General features: G+C 39.9%; 1 protein-coding gene across 4 annotated transcripts in view; it reads left to right on the top strand.

Annotated features, from left to right (window-relative positions):
- LOC122869997 (RNA-binding protein with multiple splicing-like) overlaps positions 1-15,764 on the top strand; it is a 36,036-nt gene extending 20,272 nt beyond the window's left edge. Inside the window, exons 5-9 of one of the 4 annotated variants that reach the window (XM_044183539.1) lie at positions 476-626; positions 2,657-2,784; positions 5,576-5,639; positions 12,764-12,883; positions 13,484-15,764. In XM_044183539.1, coding sequence (XP_044039474.1) covers positions 476-626; positions 2,657-2,784; positions 5,576-5,638 — 342 coding nt within the window. In that variant the 3' untranslated portion in view covers position 5,639; positions 12,764-12,883; positions 13,484-15,764. Of the gene's footprint in view, positions 1-475; positions 627-2,656; positions 2,785-5,575; positions 5,646-12,763; positions 12,884-13,483 lie in introns of all 4 variants that reach the window. The other 3 variants (XM_044183538.1, XM_044183540.1, XM_044183541.1) reach the window with 3 other exon arrangements.

Genomic DNA, 15,764 nt, shown 5'->3' with positions numbered 1-15,764 from the left:
GACAAATTGAGGTGACATTTGGAATAAGTTATTTCAGGTGTTCTGGGTTCTGGAAGTAAAAGTGGAATTTATTTTCTGCGCAGAGAATGCTACTGGACTGGCACTTGGACCTCTTCCATGGCCTGGATGTGCATGAAACTCTCCTGGTTCAATCATAAATCATGGAAATATATCTTTGATAAAAAACACAAAAGTACAAGTCTGTGTACTACAGCTACAACTCAAAGTTGTTTTGTTAAAAAACTGTCCAATAACAAAGCTTAGAAATGTGCACAGCTAACGGTGAGTGAAAGCTAAAGATAATGCCTTTATTCTGATATTTACCTTTTCAACCTTTGTCAAAATGATAGTAACAATACAAATACTATAATAAAAAACATTGAGCAATTAGTCCAACTATTCTATGCTAAGAGCATGGATACAAGCTTTCTAGGAAACAGTATTTTTGCTGACCCATCTTTCTGTTTGATCTCAGGGGGTCCGGTTTGATCCAGAGATCCCCCAGACCCTGCGGCTGGAATTCGCCAAGGCCAACACCAAGATGGCCAAGAACAAGCTGGTTGGCACCCCCAACCCCCCTCCCTCCCAGCAGAGCCCCGGGCCACAGTTCATTGGCAGGGACCCATGTGAGTACTCCGACCATTTGTCCGTCTGTCCCTGAGCTCATCTTACTTTTTGTCTGTGTTGCTGCTTCCTTTGGCCATTAGTTTCTCTTGTTTGAAGTGTCTGAACAGCTGTTTCCCTTTAGGATTTGTTGTCATTAGTAGGAGGAGTGTTTGTGCTTGAGCTGTGACTATAAATGAAAAATGGAGATTGACTTGGCTGCCAATCACTGAAAAGTAGATTTTTTTAATGGTGTTGTGTTTGTTCCTCTTTGAAACATTGTCATAATGTGGAAATAGGTTAATGCCATTTCTCTTAGTTGCCAGTTCTCCCCCTAAATGACACGTGCCCCCTGTAAGATTAATGATTCGTAAACAGTACATGTTCACTGTTAGCCGTTGCTCTAATTATTTGGACTCAAGGCCTTTGAGTACAAGGCGTGTATGGAATTTGCTAATGCAGCTCTGTACTCCTTTTTTCCCATTTAGTTAAATATTTTTCTAAGGAGTTAAAGATTCTGCAAGAATCAGCCATTGGTAGTTGAACATAGGCCAGCTGTGGTCGTACATTCTTCCTAAATGACCAAACTGCTCTTATCTTGGATCTTTTTTTTGCCAGAGAAAGGGTGTGTACTTGGGGCCCCGGTGGAAAATGGAAGGAACCGATTAATGAAACCATGACGTAATAACCAGGAGAGAAATTGCTGTCATTTTCTGATAAGAGATGTTTAAATCAGACATTTTCCTGATCATGCTATGATAAACACTCACCAGGAGACACAGAGAGCACAGGAAAAATGCTCCTTAAAACTGCACGGCTATCTGATGGTTCTCCAATGAGTTGCTGTTATTTCTGATTCTGCGTGTTTTAAATGTACACTTACTCTGTAGCACTCTGCACTGTCACCTTTCTCTTCACTCATGCACTATGCTCTTTTTTCACAGTCACTTTATACTCGACTCAGTGAGTAAATCATCATATCTGAGATGGTTTCCTCTAATTTTATTCTGAATCAAGTCAGCTTTACCGATTTTAGGGGAGTATAATTGACTGTTTGCTAAGCCCTGCCCCTTAGTGAGTGTTGCTTCACCTGTTCCGCTTTTACGTTCTCACACGGAACATATGCAGTTTACAATAATAACAAAATACTTTTGAAACAATGTGTCCTTGATTTCAGACAGAGGACGAAAAATGTAGGCTTTCCATTTGTAGCCGACGACACAGCTGTCTCAGCTGTAGCTAACTAGCTGATCAAGCTAACTTTAGTTTCATGAGTTGGTTGAAAACGCCATGTCCGGGTGACTTAGTAATGCTTCCAGTTGACACGTTTTAAAATGAGAATATTGTGAAAGGGGTCTATAATATGCACTTGATGCTACATACTAGCTTCATACAAGATATTTTGCTAAATACTGAGGCTAAAGCTACATGTCTCAGGCAAAAAGTCAGCATCCTCATCTGTTCATGTACCATTTAGAAGACGTTGTAGTGTAACTTGTAACCCCACAAACTAATGTGATTAGTTAATGATGTGCTCCTCCTTGGCCTTGGAAGTAAGGCTTGGTTACTACTGTAGGTAGTTAGCTAGTACACGGACATGCTAACAATTGTAGCTTACGTTTGAGCAGAGAAACACACTGTTTGATCCATTCCAGAAACTTTTGCTTTTGAGTTTTTGGCTTTGGAAATGCTAAAAAAAACACAACACATCCTCCAAACTCGATAATAATCTGCCAAGTATTATCACTCTTACTACAGCCCAATGCATACCGCTTTGGCATGTTGAGAAATCCAAGGCTTGACTGGCCTGCCATGCCTAGTTACGGTTGCTAAGCAATGACTGGACAGTCGCTGTTCAAGGGACGGGTTTAGCAAACAGTCAATTGGTTTAAAGAAATGAAACAAGAGGAAGCTATTTCAGATAACTGATACTCACCTGTAGTGCACCTCCACGACCACGTACACCTCCGCCACCTCCACCCTGTCTCTCTAGCCACCCACCCATCCACTGGCCACTCTCCTCACTCCACTCCTCCTCTTCTTCTTTTCACAGATGAGCTCACAGTGCCTGCTCTATATCCCAGCAGTCCAGATGTGTGGGCGTCATACCCGCTGTACCCGGCGGAGCTGTCGCCGGCCCTCCCACCCGCTTTCACCTACCCCTCCTCGCTCCACGCTCAGGTAACCTGCAAACCTATCCCCTCTTTCCCCACCTCCTCGACCACTGCCCCTCACCTCTTCCTGAGCCCTCCACCACGAAAAGCTGCTGCCATCAGCCTTGAATCACTCTCTCCAGTCTCTGTCATTTGCAGATTTACAGATCTACTGATTAGGTCCCATCTCTACTTGAACTGGTTAAATGTGTATTGTTTTGTCTACTTGTTTACAGTTTTACAGTTTGCAGTTTGAAGTGATGTTGAATCCTTGGCTCAATTCTTAGCTCAATGTAGTGATGTCTATGGGATCAGGTAACAGCTCTAGCTAAATAAATCATTTCACATGCTACATGTTTTTTTTCTACTTTATACGCCTTAACCAATTTCATTTTCACAAGTACACACAAAATATTAATAATCACGTTCTAGCCTAAAACTGCCATTTCTGAAATACTGATAGTCACGTTCATCTGCTATGAATGTGCTCCATAAAAGCAGGATGTGGATCAGGAATTTGATATATCGAATTTGTTTGTTGATAGTGAAATTAGTGACTTTATAAATATTTAATTTACAGGGTGCAGTCCATTTTTGCAGACATGTAATGCTGTTTTACCCTTCTCTTGAGAGGAAGTGCTACCTGATCCCATTAACTTCCAGGAATCGAATTAAACTAAACTAATCTCACTGTTCACCATACCCTTAAACTGCATGCAGAGACACAAGGGTTTGACTGACTTTTAAGTGCTCTAAGTCAGAAAAATAGAAATGTTCCTTGAAAAAAGAGCTATCCCCTTAATTCAAAATGGTACATGTTTAAATAGTAGAAGTTGAATGGCCAACTAATGGTGATTGCAACCAGTCACTAGCATTCTTACTCTACGAACAAATTTAATACTTTTCCCCCAAAACTGAACTATTTATTTAAGCATACAGAGTTTCTGCTTAGGTCTTTAAATTACACAGATAAATAACCAACATAATAATCTGAATTTAACTCAGCATCTTTTTATAAAGTTAAGAATTCAAGACCAAGACCTCACAACCCACAGTTTGCAGTTTTTGTGAATCAATAACAACTCATATCACGTCACTTTATTTATCCCAATTAGTGCCATCCTCCGTTCAACTAAAAAAGCTTCAGTGGTTTGAAAGGTTTTCGTCATCATTTGACCATCACCTACTTCATTAATTAAATCCCTCTTTTTCAACCAACCATGATCCAGTTTATTGAGGTCTTCTAATCTGCACAGCTCCACTGTGAGTTCACATAAGAGTGCATTATTGATCTCTTGAAATTCTTCTCATGGAGCCTGTTCAGTGCTGGCTAACCCTGATAAGACCTCAGTATTAGACATGCTGTTTCTGAATGTTTGTTTGTTGATTTGTTTTGAAGCTTACAATGATTTCTCAGTACTTTGATGTATTTTAATCTCAAATTGTTATGGTATCTGAGTTATGTAATGTATTTTATCTCTGCTAGAGAGTATACAGAGCATATTTCAATATATAATGCAGATACTAAGGTTATTTAAGCATAAATGCCCCTAGCAAAGACACTAAAGCTGAAGCTCAGATGATGTCAGAATTAGAAATGAGTGCAAGTTGAATCTGCCTAGCTGGCATTTTTCCATATGCGTTGGATATGTGAGCACACACTGACACACAAAGAGAATGTGGTTTTGTGATTTTAGTAAGGGGTTGTGGGTTATGTTAGCATCTCACAGTCTCTTCTGACCTAGAGCAGCTGCTGATGTGAGACATAAAAATATGTATATAAATACAGCACACACACAAGACTAAATGATCAAATCTAATTTATGTTAACATGAGCTCAGATTTCTGGCTCCCTGGTTAATTAGCTGCTGTCATCTTTTCTAGTGAGAGTACAGTCATGTTATTAGTTTGTTAGAAAATGTTATCGACTGGGCTGTTTGCAAAGCAATAGATCTCAGAAAAACAAGTCCTTCTGTTGATGATTGTACGAGTTCTGTGGAAATATACAAGACATGTGACAATTAGTGATGGATAACTTTTTGCAGTAAAGTTAAGAAGTTCTGTAACAAACACTAATGTCAAAAATCAACTAAATGTAAACGCATAAATAAAAAGCTTTCTGAGATAAAGGAATATTTTTGGGAAATACGCTTATTCGCTTTCTTGCTGAGAGTTAGAGAAGAACATTCATACCACTCTCATGCCTGTATAGTAAATATGCAGCTACAGCCAGCAACCCATTAGCTTAGCTTAGCATAAGGTGTGGAAAAAGGGGGAAACATCTAGCCTTTCTGGACTCCAGGAAGTCACTGCACCTGGCCTAGAAATAGTCCAGCACATAACCACACTGTAAAACAGCAAATTGTTTTTACACTTCGGTTTTTGAATGAATTAAACAAATGAAATAAAATGTGTTTATTAGTGATACTTAAAGGTGCTGGTTGTTGGATTTTGTTAGCTTTGGCAGACTAGCTGTTTCTACCTGTTTCCAGTCTTTATGCTAAGCAAAGCTAACCGGCTGCTGGCTATAGTCTTATATTTACTATAATACATTATAGATATGAGAGTGGTATAAAATATCATCTAACTCTCAGCAAAAAAGCAAAGATGCGTATTACTCAAAATGTGAAACTATTCCTTTAAATGTCTTTATTCCTTGAGGTTACAGGATTTAAAACTTTTAGTCCAACAAAAGTACTCAATAAATTGAATATTACATTTAAGTTTGTATATATAAATTATATATAGTCATATCATTTGTATGTATGTACGTATGTGTGTGTGCATGTGTCTTAACATATGTGTGATTATATGTTTAGATTCGCTGGCTCCCACCTGCAGATGGAACTCCTCAGGGATGGAAGTCCAGGCAGTTCTGCTGAAGTATGTGTGAGTAACAACACACACACACACACACACACAAACCCCTGCCCTACAATGACAAAAAAGTGTATATTGTGCCCTGCCGTGAAAATACTTTAGTAAATGTTATGACATTTTGTTTAAACAAGCCCAGAGATATTCCTAAACATATGTCAAGAATATCACAGGGTGTTACTCCATGCACGTGGTGTGTGCGTCAAGTGAGCACCCTCTTCTTGCCCTCAGACCTCACATGAAAAACCTCCATCCAGCTAACTGCCAAACTAACCAACTAATTAGTCACGTTTCTGCTAAGACGGTGTAGTCCCTCATCTGTCCACGTTTCTGCTAGTTGACTTCAAACGCAGACATACAACTCACTAACACAAAACAAATTAGCTTTTTCGAAGTAAATGTGGGAGTGTAAAACCCAGTGGGTCAATGAAACCACAGCCACTACTTGCTCATCATCATAAGAGATAAAAGGTGCGATTTAAAGGGGAACTCCATTATTTTCCCCACTCAGGTCACAGGGTTCGGAGGGTTGACTTTTCCCATTGATGTGATTCTTGATCTCAGGCATCAAAGGCAGTGAGTCAAACAGAATATACAACAAGCTCTGATGCCAGCGTTTTAATAAAACAGACGGGGTAGAGCTCAGCAAATATGACTAAAATGCTAATATCAGCTGCTTTGAGAGGTAATGTTATTATAATCAGTTGTGAAAGACACTAAGTACATTCACTCAAGTACTGTGCTTGAGTATAGTTTTGATATACTTGTACTTGAGTATTTCTATTTTATGCTACTTTTTACATCACTACATTTATTTGACAGCTATATTTAGTTGTTACATTTTGGTGCTGATACTTCTGCACTTCTACATACAGTTTTAAGTACAGAGGTTTTATCTGTAGTAGGGTATTTTTATATTATGTGTCTACTTTTTAATTAAACCTGCATTAATTACTTTTTTTGCCACGGCACGACAAGCTGTAAACATTAACATAATGTCACCTTATGAGGACGAACGTGTTAGCAAACATGGAGCAACATTAGCATTCATTTGATGTCGTGCTTCAGGCGACCTGACCGTTATAAGTCCAATATTCACTCTCCTTTTAGCTCTATTTTAGTCTTAGCTAATTTCTGAATTAAATATCTTGCTCTTTAGCTGCTAATAGTTAGCAAGTGGCTAACTTTGACTGTCTGCCATTTGGTGCTTGGTAGGTAGCATACAGTACTTCTTTTGTTTCAGAACAAAATTACATTTTTACACTGAAATGGTTATTCATTAAGATTATACATGCTGAGTAGTTTTTGTGGAGGATCAGAGGGAACTTATTGGTTCCACAGATCTGCCCCCTGGAAGGATCCCTGATATTTATTGTTCTTGTATGTGAGGCAAAGTTTACTGTTGTGCATCTGTTCTAACTTTGTCATAATAAACACTGAATATCATCCTATAATAATGTTAGTACTGTACAGCAGATATTAGGGCATATTTGTCATTTTGTCAAACCCTGGCAGGATGAAATAAAGCTTTTAATATAAAAAACATTTTTGGCATTACCGCATTATGACAAAGTACACAGTGGAGAAATATAAAGAGGACGAGATAGAAAGAGACGGAGGATGTGATGCTCCATAAGGTCGTAAATGTGCAATATGCACCATGAACTGCTGAGGTACTTGGGTACTGCCAGAAGGGCCATTTTTATGAATCTTGAATCAATGATTAGTATGGGGCTTTATTTAAAATAAATGACAGATGAATTATATTTAGTGGAGCTGCAGACAATACGCAGAGCAGTTGGCTTCTAATAAGTGCTTTGATAAGTACATGAGTCAACTGTAACCATGCATGAGCTACACAGCACATGTGCCTCGCTCTCTGGCTCAGACAAACTGAACGCTGTTGTGCTTGCAGAAAAACAAAACCACAAAGCACAACAAATCTCCTGCTAGTCTGTGTATCTGTGTTGGCTGACTGTGTGTGTGTGTGTGTTTTCACTCGGCGCCAGTCACACTGTCACCAGTACCCTCCCTCCAGTGTCTCTGGACAGGAAGAAACATGTTCTCCCGATCCCTTAGGGAGTCAGTGGGGAGTGGGTGGGTGGTGGTGGTAGCATGGAGGCTAACATTCATCAAGCTGTTGATTGGTGCTAGTCCTGTATTGTTCCTTTGTAACCCTGCATCATAGCTGACTTGTCTATTTCCAGAGACTGAAACATACTGCATGAGAAAAGGGCTTTTGGAGTAATTTGATGTTTTGGGGATTTTGTTTCTGTCAGGGGGGTAAAGGAGAAAGGGAGTGGAGGAGGGAGGGGCTTGGAGGAAATAATTACTCCTCTATCAAACCAGGAGGAAGTCATTTGGCCGGTCAGGCTGCCCCAGTGGATATTAGCCCCTCAATGAAACAACAACATCTCCACATCCAGCTCGCAGTGGAGGGTGAAGTGAAGCTGAGACATCCAGTCAGAATATTGTGATATTACAAGAGATATTGCTGTTGTTTAGGATGTCATTTTTTAATGTGAGCACCACAAACTAATTCCATTCACCTCCATTGAATTGTGGTGGAGGCAGAAATCTCAGAGGCAGATAGAGAGACAACTCACACTGTATATACTGTACATACATGAATGCACAGATTTCCTAAAAGGTAAATAATATCAAAGTAAAACCTTCCCTTTTTCTGCCACTTCTGACCAAATTTCAACATTTTCTGTCTTTGCCCCATGTTTTCTGGCTGCCCTTTATTCTGAATAAATAATATCCAACCATTAAAGTAACCACTGTCTCTGAGATAACATACAGTATGAGGGCAGCAAGTAGCAAGGGCAAGCAGTTGTTTTCCTTTATGCTGTCAGACCTGTAAAATACATACTTTGTAATTATGATAAATTAGGCCGAGTCGTCATTTAGAAGTAGAAGAGGCGGGAAATGAGGAATATTCCTATTAGAATATACAGTATATACCAATATATATACATTCCAATGCGTACTACTTTCCAAAACACAGATACTTGTTGGCATTCCCAAACCATGTGATAATATGATTGAATAAAACTATTAGAGCATAGTTCACACTGAGGAGATGCAACAACTTCTCGGCTGATAAAAATTCTGAGATCATTTTTGTTTGACCCCGTCATTTTAGAGCTTATTCCATAATAGAAGGTTTCATTTCCAGTGTCCATCAACCTGGTCATTTAATATAAATTACATTGCACAGGAGCATAACCTACTGTAAAAGGCTGCCATGTAATGGTGGATTGAGCTTAATCACACTGTTAAACATATCTCCTAAGCATGTTTACAAAGTAAATCTAATGATACTCTTGGTTCACTGTATCTGCCATGTAACCATAATTAAAAAAGAAATTCTAGCCATTTCCTACAGTAAGCTCAGTCAGTCAGTGTCGAGTTAGCCTTGCTGCTTTTTTGTTCGTCCCTGACATTTTGCAGCTTTGCAAACAAACATTTCAGCTGTTGTACCAGACCTTGTGTTTTTTGGCCCGCCTTGTCTGTTCAGTGGACACAGTCAAGTTAGAAACACAGTCACTTGACGTCTTGATGTGTGCCGTGAGGAGGGTGTTGTGTTATTTGTACAATGCAATCCACTAAGCATAGCGCTTGTGAAACACTTTGAAACAATTTTAGCTGCAAGACAACAAGAATAAACTTGAACTGAGGTTACAAAGAGAAGCTGGCTGTGTTGCACCACAATTGTACAATCTGTCTGCTATTGATGGGTCGTGTGCATTCAAAAAGAGGCAGCATTTGTGAATTGTTACTCATGCTGAAGGCGTCTGGTGACAGTAAACCTTAACAATGGGAATTCAAAGGAGCTTACAGCTCCACAGTCCGGAGAGGCTTGTGGTCGGTCAGTGGTTGTCTCGGCATCTGACGGACAGGGACCACTCACGGTCAGAGTATGTGGCTTTGCCATTGGAAGTGTAACCGTGGGAGACTTAAATGTGTGTGTGTGTGTGTGTGTGTGTGTGTGTGTGTGTGTGTGAACAGCTGAAGGTGAGGTAGTGTTCAGGGGTCTTTAGTCATGGCTGGTAATGAGTTGTCCTAATCACCTGGCATCCTGCCTTTCAAGGGATAACTTTATTTACAGCAGTGCCACTTCATGCAAGTTGAAATGGGTAGCTACCCAGTGTCGACTCTTTAAAAACACGTTACATTGTGAGTTTTTGTTATTTTAATACCCCTGGAGGCTTAGGCTAGTCATTCATCTGAATGTTTGTGAAGCTGAATTATATTTGACATTCATGCTCCGGCACAGAGCTACATCCAAAGACAACCTAATAGTGGACATTAATGCCTAGTGAACTGGAGGGAAAGGTAATCCGGATTTTCCATCTGACAAGACATGGTGGGGGAGTGCAGTGTGTGTGTACCCCTATCATGCATGCTTGTGTGTGAGCCTGAGAGAGACGAATATGTGTATGCGTGTTTGTGTGTGTGTGTGTGTGTGTGTGTGTGTGTGTGTGTGTGTGTGTGTATAGTCTGGCTGCCTGCCCTGAGGAGCTTTTTGGCCAATAGCCCGACAAAACCAATGGTTCCTGTGCAATGTTGGACTAACTCCCACTGGAGAGCTGAGGGCCAGCTGGGGCCCCTTCTAATAAGGAAGTGGGACTTTATTCCTTTACCCCCTACTGACACATAACACGCACGTGCGTGCGCACACACACACACACAGACATGCATACAGTATAGCTACACTGTGGCCTCGTCCCTTCACCGGGTCTCAGGAGCTAGATACATGTCAGCAGCTGTGTTCATCACCACCCCGCTCCAGCAGCTATTGCTGGTATGTGAGAAACACAGCCAGGGCCTAAAGGCTTTTCTCTGGATTAAAGGGGCTTCAGACGGGGCTCTTTTTCATGGCCGTGCTGCACAGGTAGAAATCTTAAAGGACCATACGAGTGTGTTTTAGCTCCTGAACTAGAGTATACTTTGCATTTCACTGACCATTTTTGAATATGGACTACACAGTTTTCCATTTTTCGATATATTCTTCCTACAGGCAGTTATTGGTTCACATTCTTTTCATTATGACATGAAAAGATACCCATCACAATTTCCCAAAAAACCAAAGTTGAAATATTTAAATGTCTTGCTCTAAATCTGATAACAATATATTAATTGATATTCATGAACTGATGACTTCATTAAGGGTTAAGAAAATCCTTTTGCTGAATTTATAGATCAATTTTTGAATGACTTGTTGCGAACGTTGTGAAAAAAATCCTTTGATTGATTGGACTGTATGACTACTTACCTTCCTGAAAAGGGCTGCATAAGGATCTGGACAAAAATCCATTTATTAACAACTCATTTAGCATTTATTAATGGAATACCAACATTTATAACGGCAGTATTTTAAACCCTTTATAACGCCTTATTCTACAACACCAACAACAACAATGAAGAATTCTCCAAGAATGGGTGAAAAAAATACATTCAACTTTCTAAAACATGGTTTGCAAAATGGTTTTGTGTGACATAAAGTATAAGTGATTGTTTAACTATGGTATGCTCCTTTAAAATGGACTGTGTACGGTGGAGGGCTAGAGCAAAGCACTGTCAGATGTTGGGTATAAATTCGAACAAGTCTTCTCTCCCTTCATTTGCAGCATGAGCTCAGTGATCACTGATAACACAGGCAGGAACATTTGCAACATGAAGCCTAGCTGAATATAAAGAAAGGAAACAGTGCACGCATTCATGAGAAACCGAGTCACCTCCCACATTCTCAAACACTACTTGTTTACCTATCTCACATTATGCGCCTGGGCCGAGTTATTGGATGTAACACATTAAGCTCGCAAATCACTAAACCTTTTCCTAATCTGCACAGACATGTTCAATGATCAACCCAATCTTTAACCTTGGCGTCTCAGCCAGAACAAATAGGATGGTCCGGAAGTATGCGTCGCATCAGCTTAGCCAAGCGGCTGTATAACGCATCGATTCCCTCATCCTTGATTGAACGCGCAACAGGGCATTAGCTAGGCCAGCCGTGCCCCTTCATAAATACACTTTTCTCTGAACACGGAACAGTTCCCAACCCGTCTCCCTTCTGTGCCTGCAACAGTCTTTCTCTCTCTTCCTTTCGGTCATAAACCTCATGTTTGCTTTACTAATTGTTTATTGTTCCAAAGAGTTTCTAACCCCCCTGAACCCAAGTTACCACAGTCTCCAAGAGATATCTATTTTTGGTGATACATCTGGAGTTGGGTAAGGGGGTCGGAGGGTTGACCTTTCTCCTCGGTCTGCTGGTGCGGGGGGTTTGGTGGCTAAGACTATTGTCAGCTGACATCCTGTTTTTCACAGCTAGACTTTGAGCTTGAAATATTTGGCAAAAGATGGCAAAGCTGTCTTTTTAAAAGGGTAGTCAGCTGATTTTACATGTCATAATCAGTTACTAGTCAGAGGGTGTGCTCCACATGCTGAGAAAACAGTATAGTCTTCTGTGGCTCTGGGGGGGCTTTGTTGAGTGTTAGAAAATTACTTTAGAGACATCACTTGACTCATCTCGGCGTGGGCTTGGAGACTACACGCTAACAGAAAGCCTGCATTACAAACTGGTGGTGTGAAGTTTAAAATGTGTGGGTGTTTACCAGACAGAGAGCATCTAATGAAAGATCGAGTTGCATTGTGGGAAGTGTAGGATCCAGTGTTTTTGGATATTAACATAACATATTAATATAACATTTTGCTGCTTCTACTTCTTTGATTTTGGCCCTTCTTTTTTTTCTCTCTCTAAGTAAAGAAGTGTAATACTAAGTTGGTGGAGTATCCCTTTAAAGCTATACTCAGCTCAGCTCCATACACAGCTGTACTTTAGCATAAAATCATGAGTTCCTGCCTGGTTTGAGTGCAGTTGTTGAGCTTGAAGGAAAAGTGGCAGTGTATTACCTGAACACACAGCACTCTAAAATGATGAATATATAGTGGTCGGATGCAATAACAGAAATGTTATACAATCCAATACAACAGAACCACAAACTATGGCATAAAGTCGAATCAGCACATAAAACAGCCTCAACAAAAACACTCCACCAGCAATCAGGGTGCTGTTGCAGCTTGTTCACTTCAGTAAAATTCTGTCTCCTTTGTGTCCTCAGGTTCCTGATGTGTGATGGTGGCCGTGGCCGGCTGTGACGGGCGTTGCTGATTGCCTCTCGTGTCCAATTAGAAACCAGGAGGACTGACCTGACTCCAGCTCTCGGAGCAGCGTACCGTCGGTGAGTTTAACGGCTCAGACTTCACAACTATTGATCCCAACAGGCGAGGACAAAAGGTGTAAATCTCACCTCGCCACCAAAGCGCCGCGCCTCTCCCTTCTGGCACAGTGTCTGATTTGAAAGTGTAGATTTGTGGAAAAAGCTGTGAAAGCCCTTTTTTTTTAATTTTAGGTTTTTGAGAGACAGTATTGCACTGCCAAAGACATCTGCTAGAACGAACATAGCCGCACCAAGCCATATTGACAGCGCGTCAACTCTCACCTGTGTATGTTTCAGCTTTGGCTCAGAAAATGTTTTGAAAACAAACCCAGAATTGCAGTATTAGATATTTGCTGGATAAAAGTGTGTGTGGTCTTGGCATCACAAAGGCAAGTGCGAGAAATTGAGGAGAAAACAAGAAACATGTTTTGTGTGTATGTTAGACACACACACAAACACAACCTTTGTGTGTGTGCGATTTTATGGGTGTGTGAATGTGTTGTGCAACAGTTCCACATGATCCCCTGTGTTTTCATTAGTGTACAAGGTTTGTGTGCGGTGACCATGACAACCTCACCCCTTTTCCTTGCATCCTTTTTTCTCTCTCTGTCTCTCTTTTAGGCAGCAGCAGCCTCATGGGCCTCAGGACATACTAGACCCCAGCCTCCATCACACATCGAGCACCCCCGCCCTCCCCAAAGTCCCTCCAACTCTTTTTTATACTGTTACATACTCAAGATTTACCGGCAGCGCTTTGGCTACACCTCCTCTGACACCTCCATGGAAGGTACCGGGCATGCATGACAAAGGCGCACACACCCTTTGTTTACCAGTTGACTGCATCGCCTGTCTAACGTTAGCAGGTCCCTTGCTGTGCATTCTGTATATGCAAGTGTAAAGACAGCCCACCAAAGGAGTGCAGAACACATTTTATGCAGGAACTTTGCAAGGCCAGACGTATGGAGGTGTGGCTAAAGCGCTGCCGGGTAATGTTATTATATGACTATAATTATTACTATTCTGTATATCATTCATATTAATGTTATTATGATTATTAAATACATGTTGAAGCATGACTTTGCAAAAAAAGGAGGAAAAAAAACAATGCTGTACATTTTTAGATATTTTAAAGAAATACAAAAAAGTATTTTTGTAATCAAGACAATGTTTGAAATGTATCTGTTTGATTGGTTCATGTTGTGCTAAAGTGTGTGAGGAACTTTCATACGTTTTTTGTTTGTTTTTTTTGCCCTTCCTGTTTTGTGCCATTATAAAATGGTAAGTGACCCTGCTTATACCAAAGCAGTCCTGTCGGTTTGCGCTTGTCTTTTCTACATACTGTGTGGCTTTAGGTTTGCTCATATGCGTCTTTGTGTGGTGTCTTTACCTGATGAAGCAAACATATTAGTCCCTTTGTCTGATGTGCTTTGGTTCAGCTAAGCAGTCAATGTTAACTCTAAGTGAGACAAAAACACACCTGATCCAGCTCATAATTTTGCAATTTGAGGTAATAAGATGTGTTAAAAGAGGCATTGACAGGAATAAGCCATCGCTGGTGAAGGTAGAGTGACCCCAGAGACTGCAAAACATGGCAAACTGAGTCCTACAATAATAGGGAATTTGCTCCTTCATTGTGTAGCAGGAGGACAGTATAGAGAAACAAAAGACCAAAGGCATTTTTTTTTTTTACACTGGAGAGCTATCTAGGCTAGTGGAATTATTCCGTTTTTGACTGCTTTGTAGTCCTCAATCTGATTTCTTATGAAGTATGACATTATTTTTGCTGCATGTCTCTTTTGGTGTCACTCCAAAGAGCCACTCTGCATCTGAAAGGATATTCACTTTAAGCAATTTGTGTCTTTTGTCTATTTTTAGGGAGCCAATGTGATTCAACCTGCTTTTGTACATTTTGAATTTACATAATAATGATTGGAGTGTTAAAAAAAAAAAGTCTTTTGTAATCTTGTGTATTCTGGGCCTGCAATAACGTCTTTGCTGTTTGACATATCATCGAGTGATCATATTTCTGTGACATTTTGACGCCAAAATTCTCATTCATGTCGCATTCTTACAAAAACAAACAGTGATTCTTGTACTTTTCTGATAAGGCTAAGTCACATTTCACAGTGATGTGACAATCAAAAAGTGAAATATTGTAAGAAAACCAATCTTCCCTGTTTAGCCCAGATGTGTACAATCATATTGGAGTGGTTGAATCATATAGTCAGTGTTTGTAATGAATAATAATAATATGCAGTTTTTGCTTTTACAGTACAGACATTTTTTAAGCCAAGTGTGGCATCAAATTTATTAGAACAAGTATTTATAAGGTGTGTGTGCGTGTGTGTTTTTATGGGTATTATGTTTTTTAAAGTTCATAGAAGATGCCCATCATATAATTCATTGTAAGTATTACTGTAAGTTTAATTGTATATTCATTTGGTAATTTTCTAGAGCTTCTTTTTGTGTTTGTATCTGATATATGAATACTGTTTTACCTACATAATTCACTGTGAAATCCAGAGAAAAACATGCTTTTTGAACGAATGGATCTTTTTGTGTTTTGCCAGCAGTACGGTACAGAAGTTCCTGGAAATTATTATGATGATCCCTCCCTTTGTCAATGAGAAATATTCCTTTCTCATTTCAGTATACCATGTGCATACCTGTGTGTTCTGTGCATGTTCATGGCATGTGTGTGTTCTTTTTTCTTTTTCCTAATGCATACAGTACTGTTGATATTTATGTACTTTAGCCGCTGTAAGGAGAAACTGTATTTCAGTGAATTGCAGAGGTTTGTTTGTTTGAAACCAAAAAAAAAAGGTGATCAAAATGAGAAGTTTTTATGAAAATGTTAAATGAAGACATTTCAGGCCATCTGCCATTAAAGATTGACATCATC

Source organism: Siniperca chuatsi, linkage group LG22, assembly GCF_020085105.1.
Source record: "Siniperca chuatsi isolate FFG_IHB_CAS linkage group LG22, ASM2008510v1, whole genome shotgun sequence".
NCBI lineage: Eukaryota > Metazoa > Chordata > Actinopteri > Centrarchiformes > Sinipercidae > Siniperca > Siniperca chuatsi.
The sequence above is the reverse complement of the archived record's forward strand: the minus strand, read 5'-3'. Positions and strand labels throughout refer to the sequence as shown.